The sequence below is a fragment of the Gopherus flavomarginatus genome, chromosome 5, assembly GCF_025201925.1.
Source record: "Gopherus flavomarginatus isolate rGopFla2 chromosome 5, rGopFla2.mat.asm, whole genome shotgun sequence".
Taxonomy (NCBI): Eukaryota; Metazoa; Chordata; order Testudines; family Testudinidae; genus Gopherus; species Gopherus flavomarginatus.
Window position 1 is genome coordinate 149,353,874 of NC_066621.1, and position 22,701 is coordinate 149,376,574.

General features: G+C 45.3%; 1 protein-coding gene across 1 annotated transcript in view; it reads left to right on the forward strand.

Moving 5' to 3' along the window:
• Positions 1–977: 977 nt before the first annotated feature.
• ARMH4 (armadillo like helical domain containing 4) overlaps positions 978–22,701 on the forward strand; it is a 138,723-nt gene continuing 116,999 nt past the window's right edge. Inside the window, exons 1-4 of the mRNA XM_050952552.1 lie at positions 978–1,082; positions 14,919–16,371; positions 19,483–19,731; positions 21,682–21,912. Coding sequence (XP_050808509.1) covers positions 14,976–16,371; positions 19,483–19,731; positions 21,682–21,912 — 1,876 coding nt within the window. The 5' untranslated portion in view covers positions 978–1,082; positions 14,919–14,975. The remainder of the gene's footprint in view (positions 1,083–14,918; positions 16,372–19,482; positions 19,732–21,681; positions 21,913–22,701) is intronic.

Genomic DNA, 22,701 nt, shown 5'->3' on the forward strand with positions numbered 1-22,701 from the left:
CAAAGCCCATTGATGTAACAAAGATAGAAGCAGGGATTAACGTAAAGGCTGGGGGAAAACTGGCGGGAAGCACAACTTCCTCTACTTTCCCTGGCTTCCATTAACAGTCCCCACTCCCTCCCCACTGCTCTCCTCTTGTGACATGTAAGCGCCTCTTCCTGTTGTGGAACCTACTTCAGGCCTGCTCAATAGGCGGAATGTGGGCCAAATCTAGATTGCCAGACACTTTTGAATGGACCCTGAAATCTTTTTATTTACTTATTATTACCATTGTTATTTTTTATTATTTTCTCTGGAGTCTGGACTTTGACTATACCTTGACCAAGAAATTTGGACTTTTGACAAAAAATAATTGACCTCTTTAACCACTGCACAGGGCGAGGCCAGTGACTCCCAAGCGCCTGCACCATGCCAAGGATAAGAGGAGTGGGGTGCAAGGGGGCAACCCACCCATCTGGTTCCCAGAAGCTCCCGTCTTCACACTTTGTCAGCAGCTGTCCAGCGTGTCAGGGGGAGGCGAGCTCACTGAACTATCCCCACACCCGCAGTGTAGGGGACAGCACAACTGCGCCCTTGCGCTGCAGGGGCCACGCGCTCTCTGGGTATCCTGCCCCTAACCCGCACCTCAAGGCGACTCCCCGCCACGCTGAGTCCCGCAGAGCAGGGAACCGCTGGGGAGCTTGCACGTGTTGCGACCCTGCTCCGCGGCGTCCCCTTGGCCAGCGGCGCTGGTGCAGCAGCTCGCCTCGGGGCGGCCACCCAGCTCCTTCCCTCGTGGCCGCTCAGCCAGGCCACGGCCACCCTGCGCCCGCCGCAGCTGGAGCCGGGGACAAGGCACCGGCGGGGGCTGCAGCGCCAGCCACCTGCGGGGAGGGAAAGGACTGGGAGCCCGGGGGGCGTGCCCGGCCTCTGCCTCCTGCCCAATCCTGGAGCGGGGACGGACTCCTCCGCCCCTGTCTCTCCTCCCAGCCCAGCCCCACTGGCCCCGCGAGCAGCCGGCGGCGGGATGGTGAGCGCCGGCACCGGTCGCTTCCCATGTGCCTTGGCAGCGGTGCCCGGCTGAAGGGACACGCTGGGCTCAGGTGAGAGGCGGGGGGCTGGGAATCGCAGCAGCTGGAGGTGTGGGGGGAGCTCTGCTCCGAGCCGGGGCGATGGTTGAGAGGCTCCCTAGAGAATAGATGCCCCGATCCGTGCAAGGGAGCCGGCCTGGCCGGCCTTGCGATGCCCGGGGACAGCGGAGCGCTGCTGAGCCTCCTTTTGTTCCATGGATGCTGCTGCCTCTGGCCTCCTTTTGTGTGTGTGTGTGTGTGGGGAGGGGGTTCCTCTCTCCCGCCTCCTCTCCCCACTTCTCACGGGCACAGCAAGTTCCCAGCGCCAGCCGTCGCCCCTTTCTCCTCTTTGATCCCCTAGGCCGTGGCATGCCGCGAAGCTGCCCATCCAGTGGGCTCCCGGCAGAGAGATCTGTTCCTTTGACTGCTGTAGTTAAGGATGCTCTGGAGTGGCTGCGCTAGGCTGGCTGCTGGTGCCCCCTTCCCTCTGCCACTGTCCAGGGAAACAAGGCTATTGTTCGGAATGGCCACTTAATCAGAGACCTGGCTAGATGAGGGAAATGGGTAACCTCCCTGCTTCTTCCTTAGCCTGTTGTGTATAGATGCTGTCTGAATGTCTATGGCTTATAATAAGCTGAGTGCCAGAGATTAGCAGGGGAGGGGAAGGAGTTGGCACTGTCAGGATAGTTTTTATTATTGAATCCTTCTTGCCCGCCTTGGAGCTGCTGGCCTCAGTGCGGATTGTCGGCTGTCACCGCATGCCAGGCCTGCCACTCACCTTTAGCACAGCTGTTGGATTACAATGCATTGTCATCTCAGTTAGATTTTATGCTCCCTTTACAGGAGGGATTTTGCACAGCAGCAGACTTGGGGGAGAGAGAATGCTGGGAAAAGAAATGGACATGGCTGGTCGTTTCCTTTGTTCCCTTCATTGTTGTGTTGGGGGAGGTTTTTGTGTTTCTAAAAATGCCTTCCCCTCAGAGCCCAGCTTCTTCTTTAGCGTGAGTGAAATCACAGTCCTGTGTTTGACATCACAGTCTGTTTCTCTGGAAATAGCTATGGGGTCACCAAAGCATTATTATGGGGTAGATTCTGAAACGTGGCTGTTTGGGTACAAAACCACAATGTTTGGGTACAGAACCACAAAGAGCACAGATTACTGCATAAAAGCATTTTTAAAAAGGATTGAAAGTATTTGTTCTGGCTCTGTGACTGACTCACTGTGTGTCCTTGGGGATGGTACTTAACCTCTGTGTTTTGCAGTTTCCCTAACAGTTTAATAGGGATGATAATAATATTCACCTAATTTACAGCAGGTTCTGAAAATGAGCTAGTACTTGTACAGTACATTGAAAATGTAAAATGCTATATAAGGGCTAAGTATTATTAATAATATACAATCCTATTCTGCCATGCACTGATACCAGCTACTGTTTCCCGAGGCAGATTTGTCTCTAAGACCACCACAGGGTCAATTAAGATAAGAATATAGACTGTAGGAGGAAACTCTTTGTTTCAATACAAACAGCTTCCGTAATTTGCAGAGATGAATTGAGAAACAGACTTTGTTTTTGTAAAGCCAGAGGTAAGTTGGGTCTCGAGTCTATTTTTATCTGAATTTATAAAGGTCCAGGATGGTTGTGTTGGATAAAAGGTTCCCGTTTTTACTGCTCTTTAGTAAGGAAAACAATGAAAAAAATGTGCCAAGGAAGCAGATTTATCTTTTATGTGGAAGATAAGTTTTTTATGATTGATAGATTTCCTCAGCATGAAACAAGGTGGTAGCAAGTCCAAAACAACAACTGATATTTTGCTAGTTGTGTCCAGCCAGCCTGCCCATCCTCTGTCTCAGCAGTAATTTAACATGTCTCTGTTCATGCTTTCCCGATACCTTCTCCTCCCCCCCTCTGATCACTTGAAAGAACATGAACGTAGAGGAGGACTCATCAGTTCAATTGTAGTGTGGTGTGAGCATCAACATGAAAGGTGTAGAAAGCAAATGGAGATGTTGAGATTTTTAGTAGCATGGTCAAACATAGGTGTTATCCTGCTCATTATCGGTAATGCAGTCAAGCAATGGTGGGACTGCCCTCTGTATGAGTAGTAGCATGGGGTGCCCCGCATGGTAGTATGTGTCAGGTGAGGTGGTGTGCTTCTTAATTTGTGTATGTAGCACCTAGGTACCAGTGACGAGTGCATTAGAAATGCCTAGACAGTTTGGACAGAGATGTTAAGAGCCAATATATGAAGGAACTTGGCTTAAAAAGGACAGGTCTGCATCTGCGAGAGAGAGCCCATCAGTTGACAGGGGCTATGTTAGGGGAGTGACCTGCAAGCATAGGGAGGTGTGTGTGGTGAAGAGACCAAGGGATGCTGGAACAATTTTTATAGTAGGGGTGTTGTTGATAGAAACCATGGAAGTCACACATTTGGTGTTTGTTATTGCTACTTCAAGCCAGGGGGTGCAGCAGCACCCCTAGTTCCAGCACCCCTGGAGAGACCGCAAAAAGCAGACTGATTAGAATGATGATTCTGAAACGAAGAAAGAGAGAGGATCCCTGACGCAGAGAGCACACAGCACGTAGCTGTTAGAGTGAAGCTTCAAGAAGAGGTGTGGAAGATGCCCTGCATATTTGTCTGTCTATCTGTATATAGATGTACAGAGATAACTAAAGATTTATATAGATAAATATCTAAACATCATATGTAGTTACTGACAAAACAAGATATTACTAACTGTTTGAGAATACCATATGAGACATACTGTGCTGTTTTCCTTTTATTTTTCCATTTCTTTTAAAAAGACAAAAACTGCAATAAAATATACATTTAAAAATAGCAAATGACCCTAGGAAATATGAGAAGGGAGGGTTGATATGTCTCCGTCCTGGACCATTGTAGTGCAGATAGATGACTGATGTGAAGGTTCTGGTTTGCTTGGTCTTTCATCCTTTTTAGGGCAGAAGCTTGCATAGAACTGGTAAAAAAAGGAGTTTGTTTCTTGGAAAACTAAAGATATTTTGGCTTCTCAATACATGTTTGATGCTGTAGTGAACTTATCCGTACGGATGCAGTAGATTGCATATGGAGTGGCAGAATGATAGTTTTGTTCCACCCTCTTGCTGAATCTGATGGGCACTTTTGTTGTTGGCTCCATTTTTTAAACCTGTCTTATTCCTTGGGATTTGGCTGGAAGCTGTCAGCTGTGAGAGCAGGCCAGATAGTTCTAGCTGGTTGAGGTTTGTTTATCTGAACTAACTGGGAATGAAAGGTGTTCAGATGTGTGCTGTATTGGAAGACTGAACTGGCAATAATTTAGCATGAGGAGAAATATGGGTATTTGTCCATAAAAAATATGGCAAGAATTAGAAGTCTGTAATGTCAGACCACTGATGTGTATAATCCCTTGGCTTTTGTGTCCATCATAATGGGTAAAGCCTTGAGGGCAGTGTGCATTAGCACTCCAGTGTTATGAAATTTGATTCCTGGCAATGACTCTACTGTGTATTTTGCACATATTTTCATATTTATATTGAGGAGTTCCAGAGTTTTTCTCGTATTCTTTTTAACAATCAGCAGATGAATTGCCCTGCTGAACACGTATGGGACCATTCAGCTGGGCAAAGCTGGTATAATCAAGCTTGCACTCAGAGATGTGGAAAGCCGTGTACCACAAAGGTCATCCAGTGATTTGTCTGAAGTGGATAACCTGTTAATCCTCTTGTGCTTTTTCTACATGACACATGCAGTCACTTCAGTAACTTCAGAGCACAAGCGTAATCTTGAGACATGGAAGATGGATCATCAGAGCAATTGTATTGTCTAAAAGCTTGATGCTCATCCCCTGTCAGAGTGTTCGCAGTTGGAAAATATGGTCAGAACTTACCAAAGGCCAGAAAATAGCAGACAGGATAGTTTTCCATGGAAACCCCATCAGCTGAGATATATTAAATTGGACTGGACAGCATGCTGTAAAATATATTGTAGGGAACAATTATGCGGTAGCAGGGGATAAGCTTTTATGCCGTAATAGGTCGTTTCTGTCATTAGCTTCTGTGATTCGCTGACAGCTATTTGCTGTTTGTCGCACACATCCACCAGCTCTTCGGCTATGCAGTGGGTAACTTTCCTGAATGGGGAAGTCATCTGTTATCTTCACTCCCCACCTGCCGTCCCCAACCCTGCTGTGTGAAAGTAACTGTTGTATTTGAGGGATGGGACTTTCTCAAAACTGAATCTCAATATAAAATAAAAACTTCCTGATAATGGTAACTCAGAACCTGCCATCGCTCTTAAACAAAATAATTGACTCTTCACGTTCTGAGATTCACTTATGAGAAAAAAATCCATTTTAGTCAGCTGTGATAATTGCCTTGACACCGCAGGGCTGGTGCTGTAGCCTGGCTCAGAGAAAGCCTAATCAACACTGTTCTTAAAACAGTGCCTCAGCTGATGGCCTGTTTACACGAGAGCTCCTTATATGGCTTACATTTTTCAGCTTAGAGACTCACCCGAGGCTAGAGATGAAGTCAGTTTCAGGATCAGAACTTTGGAGTTCCTGGCTTCTAGTTGTATTCCCAGATGACTAGAGCACACCCCTCCCTCAGCTCATTTCCATTGCTATGATCAGCCTCCTCCTGCTTCCTTCCATTTTTCTTCCAGCCCAACTGATATAAACCTTTCATTTTACACTGCCCCGCTGCCTCCAAGCGTGATTTCTCTGTTATGATGGTCCACCAGTGCCTCTTCAAAGAAAAGAACTGGCTTTTCCCTCCAAACTAGCTGTGTTGCTCAGCAATGCTGGAGAAGTTGCTGGGACTCTTTTAACCCCCTGATTCCTGTATGATGAAACAACAGCAGTGACTCCATAGTCGAGGCTGTAACAAGCTTTCCACAAGTAGCCTGCTTTTGATTCCCCCTCTAAATTCCTTTCGCCTGAAAGGTATTAGCCTAAAGGGGATATTTTTAGCAAGACTTTAGGACATTCAAAGTGTTTGTGAGCCTTGGAAAAATTCTTCCAGTGTATTCTTCTACCCTGTGAACAGGACACCTTTATTTTAGTCCATTTATGGGGATGTGGTTAGGTCCTAATCAACAATGCAAACTTTAACCAAGTTATACATGGGTCCCCTGACTCAACATGTTTGTAGGATAGATGGACCCTACAACAGTCAGAAAAGAGAATAGATATGTGCAAACAGACCCATGGCTCAGTGCAGCACAAATAATGAACTGCTTTGCAGTTGATTACGGTTAAAACCTGAATCAACTTTGCTTTAAGCTTTCCACTGTTAATTTATTTAATACATCACATTATTTTATTTAAGAGGATAGCCAGGGGGATACTTGTCGTGCTTCTTAGACACAAAATCCAATCCAGCCCTTTTTTAAAAAAAAAAAAAAAAAGCTAAGTCAGGCCTTAAGCTTTGCTTAATCTTCTTTGAAATAGGTCCTTGCTGTCATTAATAAATTCTTAGGCCCCAATCCTGAAATGAGCTCTGTGCCGCTGTGCCTGCGACAGAGCCCTGTTCAAGTCAAGAGATCTAAGTTAAATTCCTGACTGACAGACTTCATGTGTGACTTGGGCACATCAAACTCTCTGTGCCTCTGTTCCCATTTGTAAAGTGGTGATGATAATACTTGTTGTCTTCTACCCTTTGTCTGCCTTGTCTGTTGAGATTGTAAGCTCTTTCAGGTAAGGGGCACTGTCTCTCACTGTCTATGTACAATATCTAGCACAACAAGCCTCAGCTAAGACCTCTATGTACTTCTGTAATGCAAATGATGATAATACTAGGCAAGCACTGCATATCAACCAGTTACGTGCTATTAGTGGTGATGGTGGAAAGGGGGAGCAGAACCCCCCTACACTTCACTTTAATACTTCCACTTGCTGGACCATTCAGTGATTGCAGGTTCTGTTCATTCCCTCTGAAGCACCTGGCATTGGCCACTGTCAGAAGGCAGGATACTGGGCTAGATGGATAATTGGTCTGACCCAGTATGGCCATTCTTATGTTCTTAAATAAATAAATATTTTAAGAGTTATAACTGTAAAAATGATATATTTAATTTGAGGGACACAGATGAAAAGATATATATTAAACCCACCCCCACACCTTCCCTTATCTGTTTTACAAAGACTGCATTAAGCTATGTCTACACTGCAAGCTAGAGGTGTGATTCTCCTGCTTGTAGAAACGTATTTGTGCAAGCTAGCGCGAGTAAAAATAGTAGTGTAGCCATGATAGCATGGGTAGCAGCAGGTGAGGCATAGCTGAGCCATGCCCAGTACATACTCTCCACAGGTTTGTACTTAGCACAGCTCAAGCTGTGCCTTCGCCATGGCTACCGGTGCTATTTTTACTTGCACTAACCTGATGAGAGCTAGCATGGATGTGTGTCCTTGAGCAGGGAATCACATCCCTTGCTTATAGTGTACACATAGGTTGAGAGAGTTAAATTTGAAAAACAATTTACAAATCTAATTTGCTTTTCGCTATTGTGGTATATTTGCTTTCTGAATTTCTTGCAGGGAGCACACTGAAAATACCTTTGCAGTTGGTTTCTAGTCAGTTTCATCTCTGGGTTCTCTTGCATTAATTCAAAGCTACAAAGCTTGAGTTTCAAGCATTGTTAGGGAAGGTTTGTTTGATATTTTTTCTCCTAAAATTATTTCCATTGAACTTTTTTATATTCCATAGAAATATTTCTATATCTTATTTATGTGTTTATTTACAAACCCTGCATTTTTGAGTCAAATTTCTTTTGAAAGGACTGTTCCACAATCTCCATGTAATCTTAGCTGGCAACACCTGGGGGAATGAGGTGAAAATAATCTGTATTCATACAGAAAGGCAGATACCTTCCATTAGGTATTATTGATTTTTTAATTTACACAATATATTTTTGTGCATCTTTTAGTCATTGGAAAGCACTAAGGGATTAGATTGTTAGATTAGCAATTAGATTAGATTAGAACTTTCCCAGGCCGCAGATTTTGAACAGGAAAGGTGTTTTGCAGTCCAGACAGCAAGAAAAGGTGCAGGATTCATAGATTCATAGACTCTAGGACTGGAAGGGACCTCGAGAGGTCATCGAGTCCAGTCCCCTGCCCTTATGGCAGGACCAAATACTGTCTAGACCATCCCTGATAGACATTTATCTAACCTAGTCTTAAAATTATCTCCAGAGATGGAGATTCCACAACCTCCCTAGGCAATTTATTCCAGTGTTTAACTACCCTGACAGTTAGGAACTTTTTCCTAATGTCCAACCTAAATCTCCCTTGCTGCAGTTTAAGCCCATTGCTTCTTGTTCTATCATTAGAGGCTAAGGTGAACAAGTTTTCTCCCTCCTCCTGATGACACCCTTTTAGATACCTGAAAACTGCTATCATGTCCCCTCTCAGTCTTCTCTTTTCCAAACTAAATAAACCCAATTCTTTCAGCCTTCCTTCATAGGTCATGTTCTCAAGACCTTTACTCATTCTTGTTGCTCTTCTCTGGACCCTCTCCAATTTCTCCACATCTTTCTTGAAATGCGGTGCCCAGAACTGGACACAATACTCCAGTTGAGGCCTAACCAGCGCAGAGTAGAGCGGAAGAATGACTTCTCATGTCTTGTTTACAACACACCTGTTAATGCATCCCAGAATCATGTTTGCTTTTTTTGCAACAGTATCACACTGTTGACTCATATTTAGCTTGTGGTCCACTATGACCCCTAGATCTCTTTCTGCCATACTCCTTCCTAGACAGTCTCTTCCCATTCTGTATGTGTGAAACTGATTGTTCCTTCCTAAGTGGAGCACTATGCATTTGTCTTTATTGAACTTCATCCGGTTTACCTCAGACCATTTCTCCAATTTGTCCAGATCATTTTGAATTTTGACTCTGTCCTTCAAAGCAGTTGCAATCCCTCCCAGTTTGGTATGGTCTGCAAACTTAATAAGCGTACTTTCTATTCCAACATCTAAGTCGTTGATGAAGATATTGAACAGAGCCGGTCCCAAAACAGACCCCTGCGGAACCCCACTTGTTATACCATTCCAGCAGGATTGGGAGCCATTAATAACTACTCTCTGAGTACGGTTATCCAGCCAGTTATGCACCCACCTTATAGTAGCCCCATCTAAATTGTATTTGCGTAGTTTATCGAGAAGGATATCATGTGAGGATGGGAAAAGAGAAGTGAGGATTCAGCGGCGTTGTCAATTCCTGTGATTTTATCACAGGCCTCATGATATTTGATGTTTCAGTTAAAGCACTAGCTCCTGAGTCATGTGAATATGTAAGACCCTAAAAAAAATTGTTTCAATAAAATGAAAAAGTTTTTAGCCCTCATGTGTGCAAAGAAAAGCTTGAAAATGTGATGTGAGTGTACCCTAGAGACTCAAAAACCAGAAGGCAAATAAAAAGCTCTCCAAATATATTATTAAAAAAGCCCTCATGAATTGTAAGGCAGTCTCATGATTTTGGATGTTGGGAGTTGGCAATACTGGGGTTGTGGTATCCTTTCTAAAATTAAAAATGCACACTTCAGAATACCATAAGATCTCTAAGGTTAGTCTTGTATCGTTGTCAGTATTGGCTTTCAAGGAATGTTTTAGAGTACACCATAGAATCACTTCACTTTCCTTAATTGTTTTAAACATCCTTATAGGAGTGTGGGTGGGAGGAAGGGAGAGGCATGTGTTTTGTGGTGGTGGATGTGCGTGATGTAAAGTGAAGAAGACAATCATGGTTGTATATTGCAAAGGTATACTAAGAATTTAACTAGTAATTTCATGGCTTTTTAATGGTTGTGTTAGTGGTCTATGCATTTAAGAATCCTTAACTAGTTTTTAACAGTTTTTTTTACTTTTCCGTTTGGTGGACTTTGAGTACTGGTATTATATATTTGCCTTGTGGTAGCACTTATCAGCCCCAGTCAGGGCTCTGTTATACTGTACACAAAAATACTGAACAAAAATACAGTCCCTGCCCTAAGAGCTTAGCATGTGATGATACACAATAGATCAAGGGTTCTCACACTGGGGGGTCGGGACCTCTGAGGGGATCGTAAGGTTATTACATGGGGAGTCGCGAGCTGTCAGCCTCCACCCCAAACCCCGTTTTGCCTCCAGCATTTATAATTGTGTTAAATATACACCTTTACCCTGATATAATGCGACCGGATATAACACAAATTTGGATATAACGCGATAAAGCAGCGCTCCAAGGGGGGCGAGGCTGAGCACTCCTGCGGATCAAAGCAAGTTCGATATAACATGGTTTCACCTAGAATGCAGGAAGATTTTTTTGGCTCCCGAGGACAGCATTATATTGGAGTAGAGGAGTATTTAAAAGTGTTTTTAACTTATAAGGGGGGATCGCACTCAAAGGCTTGCAATATGAAAGGGGCTACCAGTACAAAAGTTTGAGAACCACTGCAATAGATGGTTGCAACAAACAGAGAGAGGAGGGAACACAAGGTAACGGTCCAATCTAGTATAATAAGCAGCTATCTCAGCACAGCCACCAACTGCCTAGCTATTTTATATACATATGTAAAAGTGTGTCTATATTTTTTAATATATAAAACCACAAAATACTATGTTAAAAGAACATTATTAAGGTTGTAACGTCAATCACTCAGAAGTTAGGAAATGCCAGAGCTAGGGATGTCTGTACAATCTTCATGAAGCCCCCTTGGGTATATGCATTATGATAGTTACATGACTATATAGTATTTTTTCCACAGAACCTCAGCCTTCTTGCTTATCCAGTCACAGCCTCCCCTCCACCCATCTCCCAGTTGCAGTCTCCTTGCCCCGCCAGTTCCAATTTCTCTCCCTGCCCACCCCCAGTCCAAGTATCACCAGACTCCTTTTCCCAATCTACTCTTCTCCCCACTCTGAGGCTGCCTCTTGTCCAGTCTCTGCTTTTGAATCAGGTACCTTTTCCTTCCTGCTGCCTGGGTGCCAGCAGAGGATCATTGAGAACTCAGGAGAGGTTCCCTGCTGTCTGTTCCAGTGCCTGGCCCCATCCTGGCCTGGAGCCAGTGGTGCACTGCTGGAACAGAGGATGTTGGGGGTGCAGCCTCCCCCCCTGGCTTGAAGTAGTAATAACAAACACAAAATATATAGTTTCCATTATCAGCACCCGCACTATAAAAATTGTTCCAGCAACCCTGCCTAGATCACCCATGACAGGGGAAGTTCAGCTTTGTCCCTGTGCCCTGGGCTGGAGGGAGCATGCTTATTCATTCTGGGGGGATGTCCTACCATGTACAGTCTGGTCAACCATAGGAGCTGAGAGACGCTAGCGTGCTCAGTGAGGACAGAATCTTTAGAGATTTTAGCAGCTAAAATACAAGGAGTCTCTACTGAGCTTATACAAATTGCATTTTTTTTTCAAACGCTTATAGCTTGGCCAAATTAGGGTGGATTTTTACGGGGCCAGCAAAAGGTACATCTCTGACACAGAGGCCAATTCCTGCTGTATTTCACATTCCTTCTCCAAAGCATCAGAGCTTCTCAAAGAAAAAGCCAACAGAATGTTTTTAACATGGGGAAAACAATGCATTTTCCCCTCATTCTCAGAAACAGCAGAACCATTTAGGCTGAAATTTTCCCAAAAAATTCAACTTGAGGCAGACACCTGGCGTGTAAAATTTCAGCCCAAATGGTTAAAATTTGGCAAAGTTATAAGTGACTGAAAACAGGTCTGATAAAGGGAAGTGTCTGGCAACCTTCAAAATAGGCAGCATTACCTGCTCTGCGTATTGTATATATAACATTTCTATATTTCAATAGATCATATTAGGATACTCTTCTATCACACAGCATGGTGGGCATGTGTATACATGCATAGACTTGTTGCCTGATAGTCTGCAGGAATTTTTGTAACCAGATATTCAGAGTATATTTCACCACTGTGTCTTGTTTCTGGGAGATCAATGATACTTAGCACTGAGGCAGGGCCGCCCTGAGGATTCATGGGACCTGGGGCAAAGCAATTTCAGGGGCCCCTTCCATAAAAAAAATTGCAATACTATATTCTCCTTGGGACCCCTGCGGGGCCCAGGGCAAATTGCCCCACTTGCTCCCCCTCACGGGCAGCCCTGGGAAAAATAAACCTTCCGCATCTCAGCACAAACCTAGTTTTGAGAAAACGTCTTTACAAGGTATCACTGGTTCTCAGCATCAGCTAGTGCTAAAAGGCACTAAAGCTCATTAAAAGGGTTGGACAAATATTTTCCACCAAAACTTTTTTTGGTTCAAAAACTAGGGGTTTTTAAAAACAGGAAAAAAAAAAAGGACAATTTCTGCTTTCCTTCAAAATTTGTTGTGGATTTTTTTAATTGAAAAGCTGAAATTAGTCTGCCAAAACCTGAATTTGGTTTGAGCTTTCAGAAGTGTGTGGCCAAATATTTGCTGCTTCCTGTGTTTGATTGTTTAAAGAAACAATAAACAAATTCTGCTTAAAAAAAATCCAAAACTTTTGAACCACCTCAGCTTATGACCAAATGCCTGAGCCCATCCAGTCAGAGATTTTTCCAGGTTTCTGATACTCTGCTGGCTTCCTTGCCTCATGTCTGTCTCCATAACTTTGGGTTCATTTAGGTTAGAACATTAGAACAGCCATACTGGGTCAAACCAAAGGTCCATCCAGCCCAGTATCCTGTCTACCAACAATGGCCAATGCCAAGTGCCCCAAAGGGAGTGAACCTAACAGGTAATGATCAAGTGATTTCTCTCCTGCCATCCAGCTCCACTCTCTGACAAACAGAGGCTAGGGACACCATTCCTTACCCATCCTGGCTAATAGCTATTAATGGACTTAACCTCCATGCATTTATCTGTTTCCTAGAGACTGACTCCATGGGCTCCTTCACAAACTGGAGACGGTTACTGTGGGTTTGTCTTTAGTATAGCTTATGTACATACTCCACGAACTAAGCATTTGAGCTTGGTCCAGAATCTGGGATGAGCCTATGTTGTGAAAACTGAAATGCTCAAAATAGCACATGCATGTGAATGGACACAGGGTGCTACGAGGCGTTCTCAAACTGGGGGTCAGGACCCCTCAGGGGGTCACGAGGTTATTACTGGGGGTTGCGAGCTGTCAGCCTCCACCTCAAAACCCGCTTTGCCTCCAGCATTTATAATGGTGTTAAATATATTAAAAAGTGTTTTCAGTTGATGAGGGGGGGGGGTCGCACTCAGAGGTTTGCTATGTGAAAGGGGTCACCAGGACAAAAGTTTGAGAACCACTGAATTAACCCCTCTGGAGCCTCAGGGAATGTAGGGGAGGGGGAGGTCTCCCTTCGTAGGGTTGGGAAGGATATTGCTCTTCTCATGTGATCCTTCCCCCAGTGGCTAATTTTAAATGAAGCTGCCCTCCCCTGCCATGAATCTCCCTATGGCACTGAAATTAAATATAGACTGTAACGTGGCATTTGAGAAGTGAAAGGGATGGTAGCCCTAATGGAAAAGCCAACAGCTTGGCTCTTCTGGAAGCCTCAAACTGCTGAATGAGTTTCAGGGTGGAGAAGGCTGTGCCTCCCAAATAGCCTGGCCCTGCCCCCTATCCGACCCCCACCCACTTTCTGCCCCCCGACTGCCCCCCTCAGAATCCCCAACCCATCCTGCTCCTTGTTCCCTCACCATCCCCCAGAGACGACACCACCACCACCACCCCGGGACCCCAGCCCTGCTCCCTGTCCCCTGACTGCCCCAACCCCTATCCACCCCCCCGCTGAGTCCTGACAGACCCCCAGAACACCCACAATCCAACCCCCCTGTTCCCTGTCCTCTGACCACCCCCCCCAACCTCTGCCCCCTCCCTGTGCCTTGACTGTCCCTGATACTCCCTGCTCCTTAGCAAACCCCCCCGGCCCCAGCTTCTTACCCCCGGGGGCTCTCCCCTCACCCGAAGCCTCAGCGCGTTGCATCCAGGGCTGTCCCTGAACAGCGGTGCAGCTTGGCTCTGGCGGGTCTTGAGCTCCGCCCTGCTCAGAGCCGCATGGTAAGGAGGCGGGGCTGCGAGCTCCTCCCCGCTCAGAGCCCCGGGGTAAAGGGGGTGGGGCTGTGAGCTTCCTCCACTCAGCCCGGAGCTCGCAGCTCCACCCCCTTACCATGCGGTTCTGAGCGGGGCGGAGCTCAGGCCCCGCCGGAGTCAGGCTGCAGCTGTTCAGGGACAGCCGTGGGTGCGCTGAGGCTCCGGGAGAGGGGTGGAGACGGGGTCGGGTTGGGTTGAGACAGGAGCCTCAGCCGATCTGTTGGGGGCCCCTGCGGAGCCCGGGGCCTGGGGCAAATTGCCCCACGTGCTCTCCCCCCCCCCGGCAGCCCTGCACCGAGGTAGCATTTTATATCTTAAAAAAGGGATTGTGATACATTAAGGCCTGACCAAGCAAAGCACATAAATATGTGCATAATTTTAAGCATGGAACAGTTTTACTGAAGTAGGTGGGGTTACTGACATGCCTAATATTACACACATTCTTGCGTCCTTTGCTGGATCAGAGCCCAAGTTGTTAATCTTTATCACACCCTGTGATATAGGTATATATTGTATGCTGAGCGTGTCGATGTCAAAACTGGCTGAGAACTCAGGAGTATATGTCTCTAGGTACTAGAGCACACAGAAATAAAATGAAACCCAGAATGCAGCGGGAATGAGTGAAATAGATCGTGTTTATAGCAGGGATGGAAAAAAAGGAGTGTCAGTTCCTGACTGGCATCCTCACCACAAATTACCTTAGAGACTATTAACCTGTCCCATTGTCAAGGTGACCCACTTACCTGCATTTATCTTAATTTAAAGTGTTAATTTGAAGCATGTAAAAGTGACACATTTGTATACTGTGTTTTTCTTTTCCTAGGATTCACTTTCTGAAATAATCAACTCTGCAAATTTCTGTGCACATCTTTCTTCCGATATGAGCAGATCAATAGGATTTCACATTTGCATAGTCATATGCAGCATCCTGCTCAGCTCCACCAGCTTGCAATGTCTAACCTTTCAGAAACTGGAGAAAGACACAGTATGGGTCCAACAAACTGCATTGGCAGGGAATGGGCTAGAAGACAAGAGGGTGAGCATGCAAAGCTTGGAAAATAACGTAGGCTCTTCTGAGCAATCGACCAGTGTTGCTGTCTCAGAAGAGCCATCTGGAGTGTTAACAGAGCCATCTGGGACTTCATTAAACAAGATCTTCACTGCTAAAGGAGAAACGCAACACACAAGTCTTAGTGATAATCTTTTCATAGGCAGTAAGAGCCTCGATGTTTACCCCCCTACAGTGTCAGTGGTTGTGGTAGATGAAAGTGAGTTCAGTCCCACTGGATCTAGCAAAGAGTCGAGTGAAAACGGGCTACTGAAGGCCATGCTAACTACGGCTTTGACTACTCTCAATCCGGACATTGAGGCTGATGTGCTCAGTAGTACAGTGTTCAAGACGACAGTAGGGGGTAGCACAGAGGCAGGGCATACTTTTATTAGCAACCAGGATAATCACTTTTTTACGGTGGATGCTGTGGAAGGAGGGAAGAAGGCAGATGGTAGTTCCGAGCTCTCAGCTACACCCCAGTTTAGCAATGAAGAATTGCCAACTCTGCACCCCAGAACCCAGAACTTAGAAGCGGTGAGTGACTACCCCACAAGCCCTTTACTTTTGGCTCATCAAACAGCTGATTCTGAGCCTGGAACACTGGAGCCAAATGTAGGGAGCCCTTTGCAGTTGACAGATGCTCGTGCCTCTGCCCTCACTGCGAAACAGACATTTGTATCCACTGATGCCTCCCTAAATTTGGAAACAAAAACGGACAGCAGGCAAGGAAGCTTCCGAGTGGCAGCTAGTGCTGTCACAGGCGCTCCAGCTGTCTCTGTACTGAGTGATGATTGGGATGATACAAAATTAGGAACTATAAGTCAGGTAAGAGGCTCAAAGCATGAGGAGAAAAAACAGAACGATGTGATAGTGGAACCTCCTTGGACAAAGGGAAGAGAGGATGATGAAGATGATGTGAAAAGAGGCATGCCATTTACAGCTTCTGCATATGCAACAGCCATTAAACTAGAAAAAAACGTGTACCCTGGGCCAGCACAGGTGTCAATGCAGAGGGAGATGATGCCAACAGTTTCCGCTGGCCAAACTTCTGTTTATCTCACAAGTCCCTTGGCAGAAGCTGAAGTGACTGCTATAAACACAAAGAAAAATACAGAACTCGTCACAATGGATGATAGGAAAAGTGTCTCCTTGTCATTGCCAGAGACTGTTACTATGACGGACACAAAGTCCAATATCTTCCTTACCCTGGAAAATTCATTAAAAGGTAACTTGCCTACTCACATTGAAATAAAAACCTACACTTGCTTTCCAACATGGGAATTGGGAGAAGCCCATTTGTTATTGATTTGTCTCCTTAAAATCAAAGAAGAAAAGCGAACAAAGATGGCTTTGATTTATAGCTAAAGGCTAACCTGCAGCTGCAGTATAAATGTTTAAAGAGATGCTGTTATACATTTTGGGGCCTGCTATAGCGTGAGTAACAGCTAAGATTGCTAGAAATGAATGAAATGACTAAATATACTTTTTCCGTGCATTTTGAGCTTTTGACAGTACCTCATGTATAATCATAGAATCGTAGAACTGAAAGGGAGATCATCTAGTCCAATACCCTGCAGTCCTGGCAGGGCTAAGTATTATCTAAACCATCCGTGACAGGCATTTGTCTGACCTGCTCTTAAAAATCTCCAATGATGGAGATTCCACAACCTCCTTAGGCAATTTATTCCAGTGCTTAACCACCCTGACAGGAAGTTTTTCCTAGTATCCAACCAGTTTCACTCTATTGTTGATGATCAGTTCAAGCCTCCCACACTGAGGTGAGATCACTCTCGTGCACTGAGCTGATATGTATGCTCTACCTCGTGCCCTAGGGAGAGAATGTTTACCAGTAATAGAAGCAGCAGAGCTGAAACTGAAAAGGCAGAAGCAGACGGATACATGGGGGTTAGGGCTGTGCCCGAGTGTCTGATGAATTTTCTCTCTATATAATCATCACTGGGGGAGGAGAAAGAAAGAAAAAAGAAATATGAAAACTGTTTTAAGGAGACTTTCAAAAATTTCTATGCATAGAACACCATTTATATACTATCAAAAACTTGGGGGCATTGTTAGTAAAAAATTCAAGTTGACAGTGTCCCTCTAGTGTGTTAGTGTGTTCCTGCATTCACTGTTCCATAAGGTAGGAACTTCAGAGCTCCTACTGGGGCCATTCAATCTATGGGCCAAATTCCGCCCTGGTGTAAGCAAGTGCAACTCCAGTTGGCTTCTGAGGTCGTACCGGTCTTTAAATTGTGTGATGGCTGTAAACTTAAACTCAAGTGCTGGGGGTGTGAACACAGTGAAGCATCTTCAGGCCAGGTACAATTGTTTCTGTAGTGAGTTTTAGCTGTAATCTGTGACTTTGGAGAATCTGAAGGCTCCGTGCAATGATTCCACTGGAACAGCAAGAGCAGGTAACGGAGGGCCTGGAACCACTGATGTTGTCTTAGATGATGTGGGAATGGAAGAGTGGTTGACCTTCAGCCTCCTCATCCTGGAGCAATTGCTGCTGCTCAAGAAGTTTGCAGGCAGCTCAAAATTCTGTGATCTGGCTCAGATTCATTGGCAGTTTTTGTGAGCTTGCAGAGGCTCTGGTTACAGGTTAGAATTGAGTCACACTGGGAAAACTGCCTGCGCAAGGATTGCACAGTCTATGCCGTCCTTGGCTCTGTGCATAGCAATTCCTCACAGCTGTAGTATTTATATTCAAGAAGAACTAGACAGAACAACCAATGCGCCACTGAGGTGGGAGTGTATTTTAAACCATACAAAACTGAAAATGAGAAAGAAAACAGATTCCTTCCATGGAACAGTGTAATGGTGCTGATGAACTGTGGATGCTGCTATTATTTGTTGTTATTATTTTATTTCTTAGTATAACTGTAGTGTGTAGAAGCCCTAATCATGGGGTGGGACCACGTTGTGGTAAGTCCTGTACAAACTCGGCCTGTCCACCTCAAGATGTGCAAAGAATTTGACACCCCACCTCTGCACCTGGAAAACAAAACAAAGACAATGTTTGTGTTTTGATTCAGCTTTAACAGGAGTTTAGTATCAGTGGGGTAGCTGCGTTAGTCTGTAGCCTTGTTGTTTTTAGAGGAGTTTGTTAATCCATTACGTTTAAGGCTCAGATTTTGTCACACATATTTTTAGTAAACGTCACCGACAGGTCATGGGTAATAAAGAAAAATTCATGGAAGCCTGTGACCTGACCGTGACTTTTTCTGAAAATATGCGTGACAAAATGGGGAGCTGTGAAGTACCCGCAGCAGCTGCAAGGGCCGTGGCTCGGAGTTCATGAGGCCCCACCACATGGGGCTCAGAGCTCCATGGTCCCCTACCGCCTGTGGCTAGGAGATCCAGGGGCCCTTGCTGCTCGTAGCAGCTGGGAGCTGTGGGGTGCCCCCCGCTGGCAGTGGCTCAAAGCTCCCGAGGGCCCCCACTGCCTGCGCTGGCTGGGATCTCTGGGGTACCCCCTGCCTGTGGCAGCTCAGAGCTCCTGGTGGCCCCACCACCTGTGATGGCTGGGAGCTGCGGGGTACCCCTGCCTCCCGGGAGCTGTGGGGTATTCCCACTGCCCACAGTGGCCAGAAGCTGTGGGATGCCCCCCTCCCCGTCAGCTTGCAGCTTGGGGACCCCACGGGCAGCAGGGGTACCCCGCAGTTCCCAGCTGCTGGTGTTGGTGAGGCCCCCGGGAGGTCTAAGCCACTGCGGGCAAAAGTCACAGAAGTCTGTGGAAGTCACGAATTCCATGAGTTCCGCGACCTCCGTGACAAAATCGTAGACTTAATTATATTCTATAGTCACTGTGAATTATTGTTCTAAACTGGTTCCTTTTGTTTATTGCTCTGTGGATTATCTCAAATAATAGATCTAGTAATGTGTAAAAATACTGGTGGTGGTATGTTATGTTTTGTTTTAAGGTACTTTTTCCAGAATTGGGGGGGGTTTATACATTTTTGAGAGCTGATTATTGATCTTTTACTAATCAGTTAGGTCCTGATTCTGCCGAACTCATTCACACTGAAGAGTGCTTTAGGTTCCAGTCCTGCTCTGAGCACCTCACAGAGCTCATTGCAAGCTCAAGGAATTATTTAGTTATTAGTTGCATTTATCTGAAGGGAGCTCCATGTGGAGTAAGGGTGGCACAACTGGATCCTTATAAGATAGGGAAAAAAACAAACCCTTTAGTTGTTCCCATTCAGTATTTCCTTTACCTCTTCCTTTTTGCTTTAAATTTCTTGTAACGATTTTTGGCTAGGGGAGTTCCACAAGTAACATACAAGAAGTCGGTGGTAATTTTCAAAAGCAAAGCTGAAAAACGTTACTGCCATAGGTGTTACTCAAGATACGATGCCAGCCAGTCAAGAAATTGATGCCACCTTGCCAGTCATGACACCAGCATGCTTTGCTGTACACGAGACCACAAGTGAAGCAAGCGTGACAGAGGAAGAAAGCAAGGGGGCAACCCTGATACCGACTGTTTCTGGTGTAGCCCAGCTGTCGGAAAAGTCAGAACACTCAGCTACTACCGTCTCCTTTACTGCCACCCATTTGTCTATTGCAAAAACCCCGGATGCCGAAGGTAGGGTTTTCTGTTTTCATTTCTCTATAAGCTTTATTTTTTCTTTAGGATAAGTAAAATATTACTGATCTTGTTGTTCCTGTGCCAGAAACAACTTTAATTGAGATGCCTCCTGCTGTACATTATCAGCTCACTATTCTCATTGCAAAACAAGCTTGCTCTACTAGAATATTTGTGGTGTATTCTCCTCCTCTCCTTGGATTGATTCTGTTGTTCTGGGGTCCTGTCTGCCCTACAAAAATCACATTTTGTAACTTGGCTATGGCCAAACTATGTTGTAACATATTTTTGGCTTGCTACTGTGACGGGGGAAAAAACCCTGTTTACAGTCATATTAGAGAACCAGGTTTTAACTTTGGTAGATACCTAGATTAAAACCTGGTTCTCTGACAAAACTGATTTTTCTTCTACTCACAAGCCAGAACCCACCATCATATAACATGCTTTAGTCACAACTATGTTTAAATACGGTGATTTGGGTGGGGGCGGAGTGACACCAGAAACTTCAGCTAGAGCAGAAGGTGTCTGCTGGCTTCGTGAGTGAGGGTTCAGGGAGCAGCCTATCCTTGTGCTCCTCCCTGGTTGCCAGTTCATTTCAGAGGCATTGACCTTCCTCTTCCAGTCCTGAAGTGGTTTGTGTCCTTGCTTCTCTAGCCATCACTCCTCTTAAACATGTCAGGGTATGCAGGCCTCTTGGCCGTGTGTTATGGGTGAGGAGATCAAAGGCAGCTGAGGTGGAGTTCATGGGAGTCAGATGTGTCAGATTAGCCCTCCTCTTATGCAGCCACGCAGGGCGCAGAGGGATGTAAGAACTGCCCATGTCTTCTGTGTTAGTGCTGCCTCAGTAGTGGCTCTGGGTGCAGGGGAAGGAGCAAGGACTCCGCTCCTGAAAATCTCACCCACAAACTAATGGGTGGGGAAGGATGGAGAGTGAGCAGGGATTCTCCTCCCACCTGCCCTAACGCAGCTGGTTGCTCTTCCTTGGACAATATGGCTACAGTCTCTTCTTCCTTGGGACTGAGCCCAAAGGGATGTGAGACTAATTAGTAGCCTTTTGTTGTGGGGAATTAATGAAAGAGCTTTATCTTTGGCAGCCATTTGATGGGATTTTCTTTACTTTATCTACTGGGTTTCCTGATAGACCTTCTAAAGCCTTTAGGGCTGGATTCTGGCTCCCTCAGAAGCACGCCCTAGGGGTGGTATAGAGCTGCAGGAGGAGTCCTTGCAAACGTAACCAGAATTCCTCCTGGCATCAGCCATGGAGTGCACACCCACTGCATCAGAAACTTTGTTACCCTTGCAAAGAGCGTAGCCTCGGTTCCCCTTCACACCAAGCTAGCGCTGCAAAAGTAACTAAAAATCCAGCCAAGGCATTAATACAGTAGAAACCACTTATAATGAAACACCACCAATGGCAAATCTAGCCAGGGAGTCTCCTTCTGCTTTGGTGCTCTACAGTGTGAAAACCACTGTTTGGGTCAGAGTGAGGTTGTTTTGGTAGTAAAAAAATGACTCCATTCTGAAAAAAAAGACATTTTTAAAAGTCCCACTGTAATTAATTTGCTGCTAGAGTTTAATTATAAATTTATCATCCCTAATATTTTATCTGTGCAGTAAACAATTAGATCTGTCTCTTGGTTCGTAACTTGATTTATGCCTTTGACGTGCCTCAGTGTAGTGACTGGCATCCCCAGAAGCAACATAAAGTAAAACTAACAGAAGGCTTGTTACAGGAGATCTCCCACATTCAGAGAGCTGGCCCTCGGGGAGTACTGTTTTCATTCATTGCACCATCTCACTGAGAGAGCTTTGTGTATAAATGATAACGGAATTTAATAATTCCTTTTTGTTTAAAGTTAAGCCTCCCTTTAAGAATGAATTCTTTAATAATTACTGCACACTTAGTCTGCAATAATTATCGTGATGGGTATTTATGCTTCCTGTTTTCAGTAGTCTTAACAGACCTGGTCACTGTCTCAGATGAGGAAGCAGTCACTGCTCTTCCTGAATCTTTGGAGACCCTCGCTGGAATGAGAATGCAGGTGGAGGAGCTGACCAGCAGAACTGCGACCCTGGCAACTCCAGGTTTGATGGCATCTTCTGTAAGGAGAACAGTTGTTCCATCTGTGAGGCAGATTAGCACAGCTGTCACCTACGGATTGGACCGGCTGGAGTCGGAAGGTACTCATGCTCTGAAGGCTAGTGGGCAGGCTGGTTTGGTGTGAGATGGTGCACCTGGGTTAGGATGTGCTGCTTGATTTTTCTTCACTTTTGTAATTTTGTCTGGGAGACAGATTTATGTACTTTTCTTACAGGTGCAAATAAGGAGAAACAGGAAAATGTATCCCCCTTTCCCAGGGACACAATGGACAATTAACACTGCATTGTGCAGCTGAGCATAATTATTGATTTTTGATAGAACTGTATGCTGGAACAACTTGAGATGCCGGGGAGGAGGAACATTCCACGACATCCCAGTAGTACTTGTTATTGGTGACGATAACCAATGGTGTAAAGGCTCATTTTGGTGCCTCTGTCCCGCACGAGTAACACAATGACCATAATAATGTATTTAAAGCTATATTCAAGCAATTTGAGTCCCCACATATTGAAACCCAGTGTCTTCCGCAAAGAGATGCTGTTAACGCTCCTGAACAGCGTAAGGGAAAAGAGACAATCTTGAGCGCTGGGTGCCTCGCAGTCATAGAATCATAGAATATCAGGGTTGGAAGGGACCTCAGGGGCTCATCTAGTCCAACCCCCTGCTCAAAGCAGGACCAACCCCAACTAAATCATCCTAGAGAGGGCTTCATCAAGCCTGACCTTAAAAACCTCTAAGGAAGGAGATTCCACCACCTCTTTAGGTAACCCATTTCAGTGCTTCACCACCCTCCTAATGAAAAAGTTTTTCCTAATATCCAACCTAAACCTCCCCCACTGCAACTAGAGACCATTACTCCTTGTTCTGTC